At 41.8% G+C, this 21,686-nt stretch overlaps 1 protein-coding gene across 3 annotated transcripts; it reads right to left on the bottom strand.

Moving 5' to 3' along the window:
* Positions 1-939: 939 nt before the first annotated feature.
* LOC120809768 (paired box protein Pax-6) lies at positions 940-20,428 on the bottom strand. Of its 3 annotated transcripts, XM_040163805.2 has the most exons (11): positions 20,259-20,428; positions 16,259-16,312; positions 12,167-12,297; positions 11,290-11,505; positions 10,570-10,732; positions 8,238-8,390; positions 7,307-7,389; positions 6,973-7,123; positions 5,678-5,787; positions 2,133-2,274; positions 940-1,934 (listed from the first exon to the last, which is right to left on the bottom strand). In XM_040163805.2, the coding sequence occupies exons 1-11, from the start codon at positions 20,269-20,271 to the stop codon at positions 1,849-1,851; spliced, it is 1,302 nt and encodes a 433-aa protein (XP_040019739.1). In that variant the 5' UTR covers positions 20,272-20,428; the 3' UTR covers positions 940-1,848. The 3 variants fall into 3 exon arrangements, with proteins under 3 accessions (XP_040019739.1, XP_077953348.1, XP_040019740.1); XM_078097222.1 differs by lacking the exons at positions 16,259-16,312; positions 20,259-20,428 and adding an exon at positions 15,940-15,957; XM_040163806.2 differs by lacking the exon at positions 16,259-16,312 and having other exon boundaries at positions 1,705-1,934; positions 20,259-20,358.
* Positions 20,429-21,686: the final 1,258 nt, after the last annotated feature.

Raw genomic sequence — 21,686 nt, 5'->3', positions numbered from 1 at the left:
CCTACCTTCTGTTAGTGCGGCCGTCATATGTTGAATCGTATGAATCCTTTTTCTTTGCAGTGTGAAGTGCATCACCTGCCACACACACACACACACACACACACACACCCATAGCCATGACCAGAAGAACCTAATGATCTCGTCATCACTCTGGTATCAGTGGTGCACGGTGGGACGCCACCGTTAATCACCCTCCGAATGTCCTTTAATGAATAGAGTTCCTATTGTGCCGTTGGATGCGGACAGTAATGATAGGTGCTGACATGACGTGGATTGTGTGAGATGTAACGGAATGAAACTTTTCAGAGTGAAGCTGCAGGTCATCTGTCTGGGATCCCCTCTCTCTTTCTCTCCGTGACAGCCGTCAGCTCCTCTTTCTCTGTCTTTTCCCCGTCTTTTGTTAGGTAAATGAGGAGAGGCCGACCCCATTCTCATTTTGCAGCCACCCCCTGGCCAACGGAAGACAGAAAGAAATGAAGGGCTGAATAAATGAATGAAACACAGGGAGAGAGCGGATGAATAGTTTTCTTCCTATTTGTGAATTCAGCACTGTCTCACTTCTGAAATAACGTTTGAAATCTAGCTTTACCTCTGCGTTGTGATATTGCTGTACTCAGAAGGCCGTTTGACGGTTCATCACCAGCACGAAGGGAAACTCACAGTCGGGGACAGTCCCACGGTCCCCGTCCCACCGTCCCCGTCCCCCAGTACCCGTCCCACGGGCTCCGCGGGGAAAACCTGCAGCAAAAGTAAACTGCCTGCACCTGTAATGGTCCAAATGGAGACGATGTGGATAGTGTGTGTGTTCGTTAGCAAGGTAATCCATCAAGAACAGCTTCAATGCTTTTTGTCACAGATTCACCAGGAAGGTGCAACAAATAAAAAAAATATTGTGAATAAATCCATGACAACACAACAGACGTATAGAGATGCAACATGTAATATAAATGAAATCATTTTAATAACACTCCCAGATCACTGGAGAAGACAAATACTTTACACTTTAAAATTAAAAACAGATTCACATCCCTGACGCGAGCCGATGTTCACTTTTTATAAGCTAGCAGGGTGTTGCTTTTGCTTCCGGTGTTTCAATAGATGTCCTGCTGTAATGTTTATGGACACGTGTGATTAAAACAGAGTGAGACCCCCCCCCCCCCCCTCGAACCTCTTCCGTAAACATTCGTTTTAACTGGCAGTCCATGCCAGTAAACAGATCACAACCAAATAGTTTTCTTTTTTTACAATACCAAACACATATCAACAGAATTGAAAGTCTATACACGGCCCCGTGCAGATCCCTTGGAATCTGCTGATGATACAACTTCACAGTTCATTTATTAAGTCCATCCCTTTATTTTCAGTAGGTTTTTTTTGTGTTACTACAAATCCACCGACATGATATCAATTAGGAACTGACAGTTGTGGGGATACGTCCACCTTCCTGATCCTCCTCAGGCAAGAGCTTTTCTCTCTGGTCTCGTGCCAAAGTGTCCTCATCGACGACACTTTCCAGGCAGCTGGGGATTATGTAGCGACGGATCTACAAAGGAACTTAGATCCGGTTGTACAGTGGCTGCGTTGGTACTGATTTAGAGTAAATTTTAAAATCCTTTCATTGGGGAGAGTACTTGTGTCCATGCTTGTCTCCAGAATTCGGTTTGAACATTTTCTCTCGCAAACATTAATGACAGTAATTCCTTCATATTCATCTTGCTGCAGGGAAGTCTGCTTCAGCTCCGTCTTTACATTCAAGCAGTGGATTCGGGGGTAGATCACGCTCGGACCCATACAGTTGTATTGCAGCAGTCATCTCAAAAAAGGGATTTCCTGGTCCTGGAAATGACATCACTGCAGGCGTGGCCAGTACTGTGACATGTCCGCTTCATTTCCTGGAACTTGGACCGGAACGGAGACACCAGGGGAAATCAGACCTGGTGATGGGAGAACCAATAGGTCATTAGAGATGACCGCCGCGGCACAATATGAGAAATATGAAATATGTGTTTTGACTCAACACAGAGCCAGTTATAGATGTTGCACACCAAGTACAGATGCAAGTATTTCCATGTTAAACACAGTCCGTACAGGGCATTCAACAGGGCACCAGTTGTGAGTTTGTGTTTTCCTACCTGTTGACGATGTTGCAGAGGACGTCACTGACTGGCTGTTGATGTGTGGCTGCATGTGTGGAGGAGTATATGTCTCATAACTTCTTCCATTTAAAGTGGGGCTGGTGGGCAGCATGCAGGAATAAGAGGGCTGGCTGGATGCCTGGAAACATTAATGTGTGTTAACCATTGAAATAGCAGAATTGGCCACCTTAATGAGCCATTCCCCATCGTGTTGGCATCATGCAAGATTAACAGCGTTAACGCTAATAATTAAATCAATTCCTTTTTTCAACAGCAAACATTATGGTTCATGAGTTAAATTGAATACAGTGACCGACAACAGATCTGACACACGCAGGACCCTTAAACTGCAGAGAAAATAGAAGGACATTATTGAGATTAGTTGCAATTAATCGCGATTAATAATTATAACTAGAAAAGGCATTTCCTGCTGAAAATGCGTTGGAATGCAAAAAGCTGAAAGCTGCACTGAATATTTAAAAATAGCTGAAAATACAGAAAGTTGAAGGGAATTTGAATACATTTGCTGAAAAGCTGAAATGAATTTGAAATTGCTGAAAATACAGAAATGGGAGAAGCTGAAAGGAATTTCAATAGATTTGCTGAAAAAGCAGAAATGAAAACAGCTGAAATAAATTTGAAATATTGCAAAAAAATACAGAAATGAATAGTGAAAAATTGCTGTTGATAGAGGCATAAGAATAGCTGAAATTATTTTAAAGAACTGCTGAAAATACAGGAAGTGGGGAAGCTGAATTTCAATAGATTTTCTAAAAACAGAAGTTGCAGGAGCTTAAATTTGTTTAAAATTGTTTGTAGTAATATTAGTAGTAGTATTAGTTATAATTGTGGTATTAGTAGTACTAGCAGTAATAGTAGGTTTAGTATCAATAGCAGTAGAAACAGCTGTAATACTATTAGCCATAGTCGTATTTGTAATAACATTAGTAGTAGTTGTAGTATTAATAGCAGTAGAAATACTAGTAGTATGGTAGTAGAAGTATCAGTTGTAGTACTAGAAGTACGAGTAATATTCGTAGTGGGAGACAGAATGTTTGTTATTCAAACTAAGAAGTTTTTAATTAATAGGCCTCATCACAAACATTACAGTAAAAATTCCCTCCATGTGGCTTTTATTTTGAAATTATTGGATTGGGCGGGTTGGGGGGGTGTAGATAGAGGGAGGGAGGGTGAGAGGGTGAGGAAGGGAGGGGTGGTGAGGAAGAGATAGAGGGAGAGAGAGAGGAGGAGAAATAGACAGACATACTGACTGACTGAGTGATTAACAGTAAGAAGAGGTCAGGGTGGAGGGGGGAGGGGGGGCGAGTGTCTTTATCATATTGGTCTGTTGACAGAAAGCATAGCTGCGTCATGTGACTCCACTAATCAGGTCATTGGAGCAGCTGTGAGTCACACACAGAGATACTGCAGCGTGTTTACGAGTAACCACGGCAACGGCGCACGTATTGCATTGGGTGGGGTGGGGGGGTGTAGATAGAGGGAGGGAGGGTGAGAGGGTGAGGAAGGGAATGGTGGTGAGGAAGAGAGGGAGAGGGGAGGAGAATTAGACTGACTGACTGACTGAGAGTGATTAACAGTAAGTAGAGGTCAGGGTGGAGGGGGGAGGGGGGAGGGGGGGCTAGTGTCTTTATCATATTGGTCTGTTGACAGAAAGCATAGCTGCGTCATGTGACTCCACTAATCAGGTCATAGGAGCGAGCAGCTGTGAGTCACAGACAGATCCTGCAGCGTGTGAGTGCTCGTAACCACGACAACGGCGCACCTGTGCTCATTAACGGCTGCAAAATGCAGAGACATGGCAGCAAGTTACACAGAATCCACACCTCACACAAATGAGAACCAGCGCAAAACTATAACAGCTATCTAAAAAATACGGCGTTTGTATGAGACCCAAGACTCTACCGAACGCGTGGATGTGCTTTTTATGTCTGTCCGGTAATAAATACGGCTCCTATGGCCGTTTACAAAACGTGTACCTTGTGGATTTTTGTGAGAAATATGTCGGCAGATTTGTATTGGAGCCTATGGGGCTTTTGGCAGAGGTTGTGTCACTCAAACACTCCTTGCGCCAAAACTAAAAAACTCTGGGATTCCATGAACACATTAATCCAATCAGCACAACCATACCCTCATTAATCTGAAGAAATGAAGCCTCTAGAGTGTATACTTTGGCTGCAAGGACAGAAGTTCCATACTTTTTTAACCAGATTTCTGCGCTGCCCCACACTCTAGCCCTGGAGCTCTCCACTCTAGCAGACGCAATACACACTCATGTAAAAGTCAGAAACGGAGCGAAAAACTAGTGAAACATAATCAGTGATTATGAAAAAAGTACAATAGATATCAAGAAGCAGTTTTTTTCATAAAATAGTTGAGACTTGTGTGAACATTTGAGAGTTGAAATGGTGTCTGTAGCTGAAAGATTCGCGAAGCTGAAAAATCTGAAAGTTGAAGAAGTTTAGGAGGATTTGAAAGCAAACTCCATTTGAAAACCATGTTAAAATATTAATGATTATTGATTTATATAAATTCAAGCATAAGAGGTAGAAAGCTGAAAAGTCATAGCCCTCAAGCCAGAAAGGAGCTGAACATTTTAATATTTGAACGGTTTAAATAGCTGAAAGTGTGAAGGAGTTGAAAGGTGCCGCGGAAGAAATAGAAGAAGCTGAAGAATAAAGATTCGAAGAACAATACTTGGAATGCATCGTTAATGCATTCCAACAATTATTGCCCAGCACTAAAAAAACCCAAAAGAAAACTATTCAAAAGATAAAAATGTTCAAATCTCAAACAGCAAAAGAGTAGATTGCTGTTGTAACAACTATTAAACTGGGCGCAGTCAGGGTCCTCGGCCCCGCCACCAGCTGTTTCAATCTGTGTGGCGATGAACTGATTTTCTACGGCCATCGGAGGTTAGACGAAGGAGAAGGAGGTTTTTGCGCCTCCAATGAGAGCTCTTTCCTCACCTCTCCTTTTCCCGTTGGTGGCGTCAGAACACACAGGTTTAGTGTTATTATTCACAGCTAGCTGTTTGTTAAATATAAGCAAATAACATGCAGAATGTGTGCTGGTAGGTGCACAGAAAATAGAAGGAAAGAAAGAAAATACTTTAAAATAAATACTTTTAAACTTGAAAGACATTGAGCTCTCCATCTGGTGTTTATTCGGCAATGCGGGTGATCTCAGCGTTTAAACCATGCAAGGAACGTGGGTTTTGTTATGGCCCAATGTCTACAGGTGCAGGTGAGAAGACCAAATAGGATCCAGGAGGTCTAGTCAGCGTTGATGAAAGAGTTTCAAGGCCTTCAAATACCGCCACTCTCGAGGTTCAAGGATTGACGAGTTTCATAATGATCTACTTTAACCGTTGGCAAACATTTACACATGTTGTATGAAACTGTGGTAACACTTGTGGTTAGCTAACCCGAGCTGAAACAAGTACCCGATAATACGAATTATCTCCTGATTGAGTTGTTGGAGGATGGTTACGTAATGTGCTGTCTTGTTTGCAATATTCTTACTTGCATAGGCAGGCTGGCAGCCATACTGAAGCTGGGCATGGCTGCTAGGCTGTAGCTGTTGGACAGAACTGGGTCTGACCTTCCCAACATGGTTCCTGATGAGAAGGACACTAGAGAGACAAGGATGGAGAAAACACAGATTGGTTTTACAGTATCCAAGGCAATGTGACTTAACATATGAGACTACCATGATATTGGTGGCGGCAGGAGAGATGTTTGGCCCATGTAATGTATATCTTTTGTCACAGGCTCCCATTCCCATTATGTTTTGAACCCATTCATTTTATGGTCCTGGCAGGTTTCCGTACATCTGGACCCTGTTCCTGCCACGGCCCTGCTGGCACTTACGGCTTCTAGCACTATTATTATTCCCACTACCATTACTGGTGGGGCGGCACGGTGGTTTGGGGGTTAGCTGCGTTGCCTCACAGCAAGAAGTGGCTGGGTTCAACTCCAGCGGCCTTTCTGCGCGGGGTCTGCATGTTCTCCCCGTGTCTGCGTGGGTCCGGGTTCTCCAGCTTCTTCCCACAGTCCGAACACACGCTCAGGTTAGTTGGTGACTCTGAGTGAATGGTTGTTTGTCTCCGCCTCAGCCCTGCAATTGACCAATCCAGGGTGTACTTTGTCTCTTATCTCTCTCACCCCACTCACTTAAGTTTCTTCCTTTTTTCTCCGCATAGAGGGGATTTTTACGGTACCATGTGAGGGTTCCCGGACTGGAGATGTTGCAAGTGTACATTTTGTAAAGCCCTCTGAGGCGATTCAAATGAATTGAATTGAATTAGTTTGATTCCCGGCTCCCCCCCTGTGTGTCTAGGTGAAGTTGAGCAAAATTCCAAACTCTAAAAATTTGAATAAAAAAGCTGCTATGTAAGTCCTTTGCATTCTAATACCTTGACGTACGATACTGGAGCCACAGTGGTATTGCCTCATTTTAGAGAGTTTCTGTTTTTAACAGAGAAGGTGGTTGTCATTGGTGCCGATAGTAGGCTTATGATTTGTTTCCTTTGGGAGGACGGTGAGCTAGACGACAACAAACTATTAATGACGTTTAGATACAATACAAACCGTGTCATGGCTACAAGGTTAGCGTATCAGTTCATCTGCCAAAATGTGAAACTTATCACAAGACAGATCACAAGAAAGGACAAAAACATCCAAAAGGACAACCCAAAGGTATTATACGCCAAATTTAGTTTTAGTAGAAATCAACTCAAGTGGTAACTAGTTACTATGCTAATTATATGTTTCGGTGTAATCGTATATGTACTTGTAGAACACGTCCTTGTCAGTACCTGGAGTGGTAGGTTGTGGAATCGGCTGGTAAACACTGGGGTTGAAGCTGCTGCTGATGGGAATGTGGTTGGAGGAGTTGGACACTTGACGACGTTGATTTCTGAGCTTCTCCTCTCTTCTCCACTTGGCTCGTCTATTGGAAAACCAAACCTGCGCAATAGAAAAGAAAAAGACATACGTTGTTATAAGGTTGAAGGAGGGTTCACACTTCTATTACCGACTGAATACTGACACGTCCATATGTTTCATTAATGTAATTTAAGGGAAAAAGCATAGTATATTACCAGAAGACTTACATACACACTTCAAATAATTACATTTAATAGAGCCTACCTGTATTCTGGCCTCTGGAAGGTCTATTTTGTTGGCAAGGCGTTCTCGGGCAAACACATCTGGATAGTGAGTCCTTTCAAACTCTGCAACAAAAAGACATTACATGAGGACTTTAGTTGTGCCATTTCTAATTGTTGTAAATCAGCAAGGTCAATCCAGATTAAGACAATAATATTGAAGCAATGAGTGCACAACTCACACTACGATGAAAGTAAGCGAAAACAGACGCCTCAATGGTTACCTGATTCATAGTAAACTGTAAACTGCCGCTTAGCACTTTATTGCCAACTGCCACTGATTGGGTAATAATTCTAGATGATTTAACAAAAACCTAGAAAAAACCCGATGAAATGTCTCATTTCATTTTGTTGAGATATTAGAGTCAGCGGTTTTTAGAGCGGCAGTTTTGAATTGGCCTTTGTATCACTCCATGAATCAAAAATGAATGTCAACATCTATTTTCTTCTTAATAATATGTTTAAATCAGGCTATGAATGATATATGAACAACAATCCCCTCTATGTAACCTTCAGAATACAGATAGCAAAGCGAGTTTGGAATATTTAAACTAGTGAAGTGGAGATTTGATTGGAGTAAACCCATTTTGAAAAAGCGGCCTTTAAAGAAATGTTTTCTTAATTACATAAATGTCAAAGACACAACAAGTGAATGGGGTAAAGTATTGACTAACGTACAGCACCAGTCAAAAGTTTTGACACACTTTCTCATCAATTGAATAGTATTAAAATGAATCATTTAATAATAAATTGTTGTTTTCTTTCCCCTCGTCTAAGTGGACAATTAAAGACGTAAAATGCAGCACCAATATCCGGTTTTCAATAAAACAAGTGATTCAGAGAGTCACTGTCATTGTGGAACCACTTAGCATGTGCATGGGTGTATTATGTACTGATATACAACTCCCGGGTACCTTTCTCCAGTGCTTCTATCTGGTCCTGTGTGAATGACGTTCTGTTCCTCTGCAGTTTTCTCTTCAGCTGAAGCCTCATCTGAGTCTCCTCCGAGTCCTCGCAGTTGGGACTGACTGATATGGCGTTGTCTCCTGCCTCTGCCTGTGGACACTCTGGACCAAGCAAAGGAGGAAGGAAGGGAAGTTGGGCTTAGGCTTGGACAGGTTTTCACATTGTACAATGTCAAAAGATTCCATTAAGTAAAAAAATACATTATTGTTATAGTTGTATACAACAAAAATAAGAAGATTGTGCCTAATGAAGATACAACGGCACTTTGGTTGTTCATACAGGTTTCTGTAGTTGGTGTTTATATCTGATGGTGGTTGTTCCTGGTCCTGTCTTACTCTCAACATTAGAATGATTCTGTATGAATTAAACGTATTGTACATCTTTGATCTTCTTCTTCTTCCTCTACACTTAACATCCATCGCTGTCTGTCCATCTCGGGAGAGGGGATCATCCTCTGCCGTTCTCACTAAGCTTTCTTCCTTTTTTCTCTGTGTTTCATTTCTGGGAGAGTCTTTCCTGTGGCGATGTGAGGGTTTTGGGACTGAGGATGTTGCATTTGTACAGACTGCAAAGCCCTGAGGCAAATTTGGGAATGACTTAAATAGAACTTTATATTTTTTCTTTGTTTTATATGTGAAATCTCCAATTATAAAGTAACTAGTAACTCCAGCCATAACATGAAGGTAGTGGGGTGAAATAACATTAATCCACTTCGAAGTGTAGCAGCTAAAATGTAAACATTTACAGAAATACTATTACCTGTACACAAGGAGAGAACTACACGAGCATCTAAAGAAAAAACACTGAAAACCAAACCTCAGCACAGAATTTAGAAAATTGTTCTGATAATTGTAGCGTACTAATGACACCGTTTCTAACAGGAGCCTGGAGGAATGATTTTGACCTCAATTCTTATTTATTTTATTGGGTCTACACCGCTCCAGCTGTTATTTTAGAAATACCAACTCAATCAGTGGCTACATTACTAGACTCCAACCCAGGCCACGGACAGCGTAGACAAAGCAATATGTTGTTCTATAATCCATAAAATGAACCTGAGTAAAAGTAAATGGAACCTTCAGAGTGAAGTTCTCCAACGGAGGAACCCCCGAGCAGACGGGAGCTTGACTCCAGCTCCTCGTGGAACTCTTGTTATTCGTGCTGCTAGCCTAATTATTTACCATCCCCAGCGGACGGAGGCTCCGAAACAGAATGAAGCCATTGCTCAGTGTCACAGTCAGTCAGGCAGAAAGAGACACAAACGAGGGCAGACGAACCATTCTCCCTCCCCTCCCACACACACACACGGCAGGCAGCAGCCTTGGTAGTATAGCATGGCTTCGTTTTACCGTTCCTGCCATACAGCAAATGAGGCACTCAGACACAAACGGAAGGATGCTGCTAATTTTAACTCCTTTACCTCGTATAATGTCAATGCATTTTTTTGTATTCAAGGCATGCCACCATGGGGCATATCTGACTCAAGAAGGCCACAGTCAGCAATAAGGGACATAAATTGATATACATAAAATGTGAGTGATAGGAATAGTAAATAGGAAGGGGAAAACTTTATTGCAATCTTTGTAATCCGTAGCCAAAGATGTGTACTCTCACTTAAATACGGTGGACTTTCATGGGGAAAATTGAGTCTACATTGCATCCAATTGACATGATTGATGGAAAGAAAAATTCACACGAAACCACCAAAAGAAAAGTACTTAATTAAGTTAAGGAAATAGAACATGAAATGGTTAGTTAGGTTTATGGTTTAAAACTACTTATTTTAGGGAAAGAACAAAATACTTTGTTAAGATTTCAGCAACAAAACTGTTAGTATTAGGTGGGGAACGTGAAATGCTTGATTGGATTTAGGATTAGCAACAAATCTACTGCTTCAGGAATATATACTGTTTTTGGTTCAAATAAATAATTATTTATTAAAAAGTACAAAAATGATCCGCCAAATAAATCAATATTAATTTCTCATTCACATGGCAGTTTACCAGATTTTGTACTAATCCGCCTTCCATCCCGGATGTGTTAGATGAAGTAGCATAAAGACTGACATGAACATGATTTTGGGGTATGTCTTCCACGAAAGCTAGATAAAAACAAACTCATCTAGTACTCGATTGTTCTTGTTCAGGCCAAAATAGTTCCGATAATCTCTGGACTTGTTTTTACCTTGTCTCTAATTATCTTCGCTGAAACCCAGACCTCGCTTCTGCTCCATCTCGTCACCACCAGCACTGTACAGTCTCGGTGGCGTTGGCGTCTTACCAGTGGTAGTGAGCGTAGTCCCAGAGTACCACCCTGAGCGTCCTGCCCAGGTGGTTTGTCCATTGAGCATCTTGAGTTTGTCGAACATCCCTTCAGCTCCCACTGTGCCCATTTGCTGCTTATCACTGGCCAGATTCCTGAGGACTCGATTTATTGAGGACACCTGGTGATAAGCACAAACCAGAATTAAATAAGAGCAAATATTTTGGTGGATATTTAAGGCAGAGAATTAATGACCGGATTGGTCAATGGCATCGTGTCCAAGTAACACTACAATCATCAAATATATTTAACAATATGTGCAGAAATCCAATATCTTTTTGGTCAATGTAAAACCCAAATAGACGTGTGCTCACGAAAACTACAACCAACAGTGTTCAACCAGTAATATCATGACCTCCGTTCATCAATGAAGCAAACCCACTATTTAAGGGTCCATTGAAATGTGAAGGATTTGATTTAAATCCTTTTTGTGACAGTACTTTGCTAAAGGAATTCTCACAGTACAGACGATTAAGACGTTTTAAATTCAGTTTGACTGAAGACCATAAGACTTTAAGACCACATCTGCCCACTCTAACAAACTATTAGAACCATTACTGATTGCAAACTTTTTCTAAAAATAAATACCTCCATTATTATACACACGTTTTGCTCAAGTCCAGGTTTCCTTGCACAAACCCCTGACTGACATAACTTGGCTGAACAGAAAAGTCTTACACTGGGTATATTGTCACTGGTGCAAACTCCCTCTGCCAGCAGTCGGTCTCTGATCTCCCAGGCGAAGATGGACGGACACTCCCTCTTGTACTGAGCGATCTTCCCCACCACCTCTGTAGTTGCCACCCTTGGTTTACTCCCTCCTATGGCCCGGGGACGAATCGAACCTGTCTCGTAATACCGACCCAAGATCTTACTTACACAGCCGTTTGACACCTGGACACAAAAACAGCACACATCAGACATGTCATTCATAGCCGGAGCAAGAACAAATAATAAAGAAGTTTCTGTTTGGTAGACGGAACAATCACAGCAATGGTTAAATGTGATTAATTTTGTAATTGTGTTTTTGAGTCGTATTGCGTGTGTGAATAAGTTGCATCCACAGTTGCTTTTGGCATCTCTACCGAGCAGTGCAAAATCTTAACTTGCAGTGATGTCATTGAGTCAGTGGTTGAAGCAGAAAGTTTAAAGTTCCAGAAGAAAAACATCCGTGTGTGTGGATGGAGTAAGAAGAGTGCTGACCAGACCTTGCCAAGGAACTGTCCAACAATGTAATAGGATTGTGATGCTAAATCAGCGGAGTGCTCGAAAGAGCTCAAAAGAGCCTTATGCTGATCAAAGGAAACAAGCAGTGATCTCCAATGTCAAAGTCACATGCCTCGTCAACCCAATCATCCGCCGCGACCATCACGCCACCTCCCACTATTCCTTGTGTGTTACTGCTTTGGTGATGGGTCAGCATTTCCAGGAATTAATGGCCAGTCTATTTCTTAGGAGGACATTATACCATGTTCACCTTTCTGCTGAACACCATTTGTACTGCATGTTTCTTTGCTTGACCAGTCTGCATCTAGTGTAAGCATGACAAGATTACCTGCAGTATTCTGGATATGTCACAAGGTCGAGCTCCACTGTGCGCCAGCTCCACTATCTTCTGCCTGGTCGAATCAGGTAAAGGTCTCCCATTCACAAACACACCTCCAAGCTGGTTTATTCCACTGTGACCTACGCACACAACAGAAAAAAAGGTTTTCAGCAAGCTGTTTACTGCCCTGCAGTGATTCAAATAATGATTTAATTTAATTGGAAAAGTAAGTAATGAAAAGCGAAGGCAAACTAAAATGATCGGGGGGGGGGGGGCATACAGCAAGGAGCAAAGGTTAGAGGCGTATAACAACACACTACATGTAGTTTGTGGGCCTTCTCAGTAATTCATTCATGGTTAGTACAACAATGTAATTAATGCTTTGGCCTGACGCTCAGTGGACTGACCCATGTCTACACTGTGTAAGCTTGCCCACATACACTGTATTATGCTGTTCCCTGATAAAAGACAAATGTTTCTTTTGGTACCTGCTTAGGAACACAAAGAAAACAGTGTTGCCCGAGAGTGTATATTATATTATTCTAATAACATTACTATTAAATAAAAGCGTGCAATACACAAGTTTTTAATCTATTATTCAATTTTGCGCGTACTGTGATTAATTGCTGTTAATAATGCGATTAATTGCTGTTAAATACAGAACAGTAATGTGATTAATCAATTTTATTTTCATTTTTGACCAGCACTAATAACCAACTAATTTTTTTTTTGGTGGTCGACTTTGTTTAGTTGATTTTTTACTTCATCATTTTAAACCAAGGTGTGAATGTCAGTCACTGATAGGAAGGTGGCAGTGTGTATGGCTATGGGGTCAGCTCAGTCTCAATAATTGCAAATGCACATAGAAAATTGCACAAATCCGCACAGAGCAATTCACAAATATATTCGATATAAAAATGCAAACTGAAGGATTTACAAATACAGCTTAACACACACATTATTACGAGCTATATTTATATTTGTGGATGCATTTGTTTGCGGATCGCACTGCATTTGTTTGCGGATCGCTTCATATATGGGAGCTCCTTTCATCAGTGTGTGAATGGGTGAAGGATGACATTTAGTGTGGAGTGGTCATCAGAAAAGAGATATACAAATACAGTCTGTATCTACAATTTACCATGATCGCAAGTAAACAAACAATTGAAAGGTTCTGATCTGAAATATTAAAATGCTTCCAGTCTGGAAGATATTCTGGGCTGTAACGCTGTGCAGGTTAAGTAGGGATTTACACTGAATCAATTGTCTATTGTCTGTTAATGGTTCTGTGGGGGAAAGCATATTGCAGATTTATAAACCTCTTGGCGGGATATTAATAACCTATACACACAGACACACAAATACACACACACACACACAGTGAGAGTAGTGAGGTGGAGCTGCTTTAAATATTACGTCACATAAATTACTAGAAGCGAAACATATTCTTTTTCCTTTGCAGACACCGGCTTTGGTAGGTTATACATGTGTGTTAAAAGAAAGATTAAAATCCATCAATTTTAGTAGTGTATTATTTTAAACCTGCGACTACACAATTGGTCATACTGACAAAAACACAATGTATCTAACCGTTGATAACACATAACAGTAATGCAAATAACTGCAAATAAAACACAATAAAGTAAAGAAACACATTTACAATTCAAAAGAAAAGTCACAACATAACAGAAATGCACTGTTGGACCTTAAAAACTGACTTTTCTTTTGACTTTTCTCACAAATTCTCTGTCTGGACATTTTCTTTGGTTGATAAAAATGTAATCTAAAAATGTAATCTTTTTTTAACGAATGCATGTTGAGTTGGTTATAAGTACCGGCATATTATTTCTATTCTTTGCGGGGCCGGTTATGTCTGCAAGGTGCGTTCATGACTATTATTTCCGGTATTATTGCTATTCTATAATAAATCATTTGACATTTTGACTTTAAAGGAGCCTGGAGGGACAATTTGTTTTGATTCAACCATTTGAACAGTATCTATTTGAACGCCAAAGTCACACAACTTCTGTATGCAGTATGAGAAAACACATAAAAAAGATGCCTTTAATAAAAGTCTAAATCAAAATCGATCAAAATGTGGTCTAAACAAATGGAAAAAAACTTTCCAATACACCTCATACTGTTCGAGGCTTTGAACTTCTCTTCTGGCTAATTAAATTCGAGTGTCGTGGCCCACGTGGAAGCTGCGGTTGACTTTGTGACGGCAGATTATTTCACCCTAACTCTCACTCGCGCTCAACCGCATCGCTGTAGAGATTTTAATCACGCCGCCGTTCCCCAGAGGAACACAGGCGTTTCCTCCGCTGAAACACAATTAATATACAGACATATGGACATATGGAGCTAATTTGGCTGTGGTCCCTCTGTGTGACACGCACACACACACACACACACACACACACACGCGTGTGGAAGCGTTCAAAAACACAAGAGAGGGAGGGAGGGAGGGTCTACACGTGTGGTTGACTCAGCTCAACGGAGGCCAAACCCCCCCAAACGCTGGAGAACAAAAAGGTGTGCGTTGTTGTAGGAATCCTGTAATGACTAATAATGAATGTAATGATTAATAGGGATGAATACAACTTTTTGGGGGGATGTTTCAGGGTTTTGCCGAGGTCAGTAGACCAAGCAGGAGTCCCTTAAAATTTAAATAGTCCCCCTCTCAAAATGAGCATATGTCTCCTTTCAGTTAAGACACCAAAAACAATAAAGTGCACGTGTGACAAAGCAACTGTCGCACAAAACAAATGGCCGCCTGCCACGCGGTAACTACCAAGCGTAACAAAATAACTAGCACGATAAAAGACGGCTGCCCATTGAATACTTTGTTGCACACCGTTGCATATAAAACGTGCGACGTGATCTCCAAAAGCTGCTCGTAAAAATGTACACGAAAATCCTGAACATACAAATTCGTAACAATAGATAGGAACTGGCGGTGGTTAAGACACGCCCCCTCGAGTGAACAACATGGCGGACCATGTCGGATTCTTGAGGGAACGTCTCTCCGCCATGTTGGATTTTTTGAGGGGGTTAGGGTTAGTTTTCTATTCTTACAAGTTAACATTGATTTCCCGTTAAAAACGCAATCATAACAGGTTTATTTTACATGGTTAGACTTCACAAAGTGTGTTTACGGGGCGCAGGTCCCCGTTCACTTTGAACAGGGCGACGTCATCAGTTGCAGTCCGTATTTATTTCGCATGTATCACCACAAATTTGTATGTTCAAGATTTTCAACATTTTTACGAACAGGTTTTGGAGATCAGGCTGCAAACGTAACAATCAACAATCGCATGTAGAATTAATGAATAACAGCCGCTGTTAAATTACAAACGCGCCCTTTCTGTAAGCATGACGTTTTGGGCTTTTGCACGACCATCCGCCCTCCGCCCGGTTGTACCCGTCACTTTCTTTCGGCGCTCCGGGAGCCGATTGACTGAACCCACTTTCCTCCCAATCCATTACTAATGTAACCTGTGCTTCACTCGCTAATGATCTCGGGGCAAATGAATATTGGTGTTCACCTTCAGTTACGGCTCACAACCTCCCAGAATTGATTAAAGTGGAGATGAGGCGATAACAGTTGACCCGATGCTGCTGCCCAACGTAAACCTGGCAAACAGCATCATCAACGAAGGCTCAGCGGGGGGGGGGGGAGCATCGTGTAGTGTGTGCGATCGACACCGGTCGGAGGACGGATGCAGGATACAAAGAAACAAGCACACACACACAGCGAGAGAGAGAAGGAATCCACACACCTTCACTGCAGACAGCATGGACCTCTTGTCCCGCAGTGAGAAAGAAGAGATCAGGTGGAGTTCATTGTCAGTTCAACTCAAAACGTTTCATTCAGCCCGGACTAAACTTCACGTAGTGCACAGAGGTGTTCAAACGTCCAATCGGTAAATTCATTTAAAGTTACTTTCATCAAGTGATTCTTTTGAGCCCCGTTTCTTCTGTTTGTGCGCGACGGCGCCGATGAAAGTTATAGCCAATCTTTTCTCTGATGAACTTTCACGTGATCATTCATAAGATCAAAAGTGCGAGAGAAACAAAGTGTGTGCGGCATGAACTCACTGTTTTGCATCATGGAGGCGACGCCCGTCTCCCAGCTTGTTTGACTCCTGAAATCTAAACAGAGCGAGACATACGTATCAGAGCGCGTCGCAGCACGTGTTCGCCTCTCACCTCTTTCCCGCGTTCTGGGCGGGAATCGGAGAGAGAGAAAAAACATCCTCGATTCGTCAGACCCGCAAAAGTGAAAAGCCGGCGGCCCGGCCCTCGTTCTGCCGTTGGCTCATATGGTGAAGTCCACCAGCAGAGACGTGTGTCCCACCCTGAGAGTCCATGTCTCTCTATGTCCAACACGGCAAAAGCCATTTATCCTCAATGAAGCTAAAACATTTGAAGGATTGAATCACATTTACGTCTTTTATTGTACAGATCTGGCCTTTTTTTTAATCTCTATGAGAGACATTAATGTGTATCATTGAAATAAAAGCTTTAGTTCACATAACTGCCCCCCCCCCCCCCCCCATTTTAAACACGTGGTTGATCTTGTACCTTTAAATAAAAGCCAAACTAAACAAAATCTACATAATGACTTCATGTGAGTTATAGGCAACAAAAATACTTCACTTCATTTGGGACATTCACAGTAATCTCCGGGATTAAAGGCTTTTTTTCCCCTTTGAGGACTCATTTGAAACGTATTTCTGATACATCAAAAGTACACAGCAAAATACCAGACTTCTTCATAAAATACGGCTCATTTTTCAAAATAATATGATTCATTCAGGAATAGATCAAGATGAAGGGAAATGGCACTTTTGCCATTATTTATTATGTTTATTTTTCGGAGTGTCTCCGCATTTGTTGCCACTTGTTTAATATTCTCTCACCTAGTTAAAAAGATCCTCATTCACTACCAGCTGAGATTGGAGGCGAACACCGCCGTAACACAATAACTATTTGTTGTCAATAAAATTCCCTCCGCTGCCTCCTAAAAAAAAAAAAACTCAAACCCGAGGCCCCTTTTCGGTTGGCCTGGAAGAAAAAAAGACGCTTTCCAATAAAAGCTTCAAAGCAGCGCTACTTCTGCGAAGCTCTTGTCATTAACAACCTGCATAATGAACACGCACACACACGCACATGCCGGCCGCGGCCACCTCGTCCCGGCTGTGACTGGGCGCCTTTCTCCGCGTGAAAGGAGACAAAGGGCGGGAGGGACGCGCGGCGCCTCCGCGCGCCAAACGGCCGGCGGCCTTTTGTTGCGCGCGCGGCTCTCTGGTGTCGCCGCGGCTCGTTACCAAAAAAAAAAAAAAACCCCGGCGGAACAAAAGCCCGGCGGGGAGCCCAATTTGACCAGCACCGCGGAACATGAAAAGGAGCTGGTTCCGCTGAACACGCTGATCAACGATGGGAAAAGAAAAGAAAAGTTTCATTCATATATGAGCAGAAGAGAGCCACATGTCCACGATGAGCGTTAATGGTGACGACAATGATTGACGGGTCTGAACGGCCACATTTAACGCCAAAGGGCCTGCATGGCAACGTGGATGTGTGTTATATGTGTTCCACACAACAAAAACACGTTTATATGTTGTTATTCATTATTTATTCTGTTTAATCCAGGTGTTATCCCCGCCGTAAATTGGCCTCAGGCAACAAATAATGTGCACTTACCTTCATGGGACAGATAATTCGTGTTGAACTGAATATAAATGATCTTTTGATGCGCTGTTTTGGTCGTGTTAAAAGTATTTAGATGTCTAAAATACTGCATTTTTATGCAGTGCGCTGTGTTTGTGCGCCAATATTAGATGCGCCAAGTTCTCGTCGTCTTGTGTTGCCCCGAACTTCATTCGAAACGTGGAAACCAAACAACTTGTTGACTTGCATTTAAGTCTAAATGGATTCAAACAAAGCTGTAAATACTGCTGATTTATGCTGCTCCAGATATAAAAAAAAAACTGGACGATATTGGAAGATCTTGTGTTAAAATAACGTGAATGGGCTGTTTCAAAGGGCCAGACGGTGCAAATCATCTTGCAATGTATGTATTTGATATAGTATTTTAGTGCACGTGAATAACTGCTTTCTGTATTCGGGTTATGCAGCTCCTTTAAAAAACAGCCTATTTATAAAAGTTTAAAAAAAAAACCTAATTCTTACTATTAATCTATTTTAATACGAACTATCGCTGGCCGCGCTGCATCGGGTGCCCCGGGAAAACGGGGCTCAGGTGCGCAAATCTCCTCTCCGTTGGAACGTGTGTGAGCAGCGCGCTCCCGTTCACAAACAAGAAGACACAAACAAACGCACGCGCGTGCACGCACACAAACCAACACTCGCACGCGTTTCAGATTCACACGATGGAAGAAGTCACTCCCGACCTGATTAATCATGCAGTTAATTGATTGCGATTTCATTAAGACGTTAATTAACCGCAGACTTAATTTGATTAATTGGATCGTCACTTTATCATCTTGTATTCTGGATTTTAAATAGCTTCAAAGCGGCGTGTTTTGTAGGAATATCAGGAAGATATTCACACTCATAACCACTTTGACTATGATAAAGATTTTTTTTTAAACCGTTTTTCAGACGTCCAGAAATAGTTTTTGTTTTTTCGTGAATGTGATGCAAACATTCAGGCCTCCACACAGGTTGGATAAAAAGCACATGTTAAAACTGATGATACCCTATTGCGCTAATAAGATAAAAAAATAAATAAATCAAGTTGTACTTTGACTCTTGGTGGCTCAGAAGAGTCAAAAGTATTAAGTACAAATTGTGTTTTTTGTTTATGAAGAGGGTCGACGTATCTCGTGGTGACATGATCATTTTAAATGAATTAATTTAGCAGGAAACAGTTCACCTTAATCAAAATGTCAGTTTCCTTCTCTATGAAAATGTCACAAAGTTACCAAGAAATCATTTTAGTCTGTATCCCCCGGGCACCATTTAGTGGACCCGTATATTATCTGTACCATTCAGCATCAGACGCAATGCAATTCAATAAAACACACAAATACTTTAGAAAAGAATCAGTTTTGTGAAAACAACGAGCAGCGCAGAGGTTTGCTTTGCTTTAAGTCATGACGTCATTCTTGCGTTACGCGTTTTCCTTACAACAAACGAGCGCCGATGGGGGTGAAACAAAGTGACAGAGGATGACGGACATGATTACAGGTCTGTCTGTAAACCAAAAGTGAAACCGCGCTAGAACCTACCAAACATTTATTGACATATTGTTCCAAAAAAAAAAAAAAAAGATGTTCCGACCCCTGGAAGCCTGCGCGCGACGGGCCCCGCACGCAGGGCTCGGGTCCGAACGGCTCGCGCGTGCACGCACGGGCCCCGCGCGCGTCACTTCCCTCCCCGTCTGACGCGGAGCGGAGGGGTGACGCTGTCAAACTTAATCTGAGTTTATGAGGAATCCACAGCGGGAGATTGTTGGGTTGTTGTTTTTTTCAGTTGTGTGTCTGCTTCAGTAAAAGGTGTATTTTATCATTTATTCCCAACTTCATCGAGGGCTATTGGACAACGCTTCTTCTAATCAAATGTTTGATTCCACAAACACCCGTTGCTTCAAATGAACCAACTCTGCTGCCAATGAACCAACAGCTGTTGGACATTATTAACAAGTTATACTATTTCAAAAGATATCCAAACTTGCACTACTTCCATTTCCTATACTTGAAAGTTTGCAGGGGTTTTCTGACACCGATCTATCTTTCCTCTCCAAACATTGCTTCTTTTTTTTTTGTCCCTTTTGTCCATAAACACTTGTCCACGACCTACGTCGTCTGTTCTTAAAGGTGGAGGAATCAGCCTCCGTAGTTCTCGCTTGTCCTTTTTCTTCTTTCTTAAAGTAGACAACTGACTTTGAGCTGTTTTGATTTCTTCCACGGCCACGTTCTGAATGACTTCGTCTTCATCTTGTCCTTTATTCGCTAAAAAAAAAACCTTTTTTCCTCAGACTGATGGAGAGAGAGAGGAGGAGGATGCGAGGGACAGGGGGGAAGAGCGAGAGGGAGAGAGAAAGGAGAGAGAAAGGAGAGAGGGAGCTTACCTTTCTGTGGCATGCTGCAGAGAAGTAAAGTTTTGGTTCGCTTAGTTTTCCAACAGCTCCTTTTCTTCTATTCTTTCCTCCAATTAGTTTCTCCTTGACTGAGGAAACAAGTGCATGCAGGGAGAGACGGGGCTGCTCCTCTGAGGAGGAGGAGGAGGAGGGAGACGAGCGAGAGGGAGGGCGAAGGGACTGATGGGGAGAGAGAGAGAGAGGGAGGGAGGAGGGGTTTAGGGCTTTAGGGTGTTGAGAGCTTGTTCACTGAAGAGTGAGAGAAAGAGAGGGGTGATGTGTGTGTGTGTGTGTGTGTGTGTGTGTGTGTGTGTGTGTGTCTCTCTCTCCTGATCATTCTCCCACACTTGATCCCTTGTTCTGCTTCGGTACAGTTCGCTGTACTTAATTGGCGTGATATTAGCAAATGCTCAAAGGCCGCGCGATTTCGACCGACAGAATAAAAGGTTTGACAACTTTTGTCAAAATCCCCTTTCCGCCTCGTGTGCTTAAAACTATCGCTTTGTGCTTAGAAAGCCGGTGGAAGGAGATCCGTTCCTGCGCCTCGCGTGGAACAAACCGAAGCCCTGCGGCGTGAAAAGAGGCCTTCGGAATGAGTGTTCGCAGCAGTGACGGACGGGTCCAGAGCAGCGTTCCCCCCGATCGCTCCCCTCTCATCTTTACGTATCTTTCCCTCACCACCAAAAGAAAGCAGGAATGCATATTAAAAAAAAAAGAATGTCACAATTATAAGTTTATAATTATACGAGTATTTATTGATGGATTACATCATTAAAAGAGCTATAAAACTATAAATGTGCAATGTATCTAAAATCTTGTCTCTTTATAAGCCTGCATGTCGGTTTGTACTTATAATTATTTACAATGACAGTTACTGAAAGTACTGTGAAATATGTGGCTCAGTAAACACAAATCTATATAAAGCGCTTTGATCAATTAAATAAAACCTTGTGAACGCTCTACTTTTTAACTCCACATCTGAATAATTTGCACCATATTAAACTCACATCGGGTTTATAGCTGACAGAATAATAATACCTTCTGCCTGTTCACGTTCATCCTAATCACATATTGTACCTTGATGTTTTAATGACAACACAGTGGTCTTTACCTGGTCTTTATAAATAGGATCAGTCTTTGTTCTCAATCAGGAACAAAAACTCAACTTCGACTTTTTTTTGGTGTTACATTTGAAAATTGTAATATTTTACTTCAGTGATTTAAGTCAGGCAACTTCACATATATTCATTGGGGTTGAAAAACCACATTGGGTTCTATTTCTGCCCAGATTAAGTCTACATAACATAATGTTGATATGGAATCTCTCAGTCTAAACTGTTTTTGCTATATTTTTGCAGTAGTAATATGTGCCGTAAGCCACACACGTGTAGATACATATTTAAAGACATATTTGTATTT

This window comes from Gasterosteus aculeatus, chromosome Y (assembly GCF_964276395.1).
Source record: "Gasterosteus aculeatus chromosome Y, fGasAcu3.hap1.1, whole genome shotgun sequence".
Taxonomy (NCBI): Eukaryota; Metazoa; Chordata; class Actinopteri; order Perciformes; family Gasterosteidae; genus Gasterosteus; species Gasterosteus aculeatus.
This window is presented reverse-complemented; position numbering and strand designations above follow the sequence as displayed.

Excerpts from the sequence above, each read along its gene's own strand:
- LOC120809768 (XM_040163805.2), bottom strand. Across the intron at positions 10,733-11,289 it reads CCAGTGACAATATACCCAGT|GTGTCCTCAATAAATCGAGT; the intron begins GTAAGACTTTTC and ends GCTTATCACCAG. Across the intron at positions 7,124-7,306 it reads TTCCAGAGGCCAGAATACAG|GTTTGGTTTTCCAATAGACG; the intron begins GTAGGCTCTATT and ends TCTATTGCGCAG.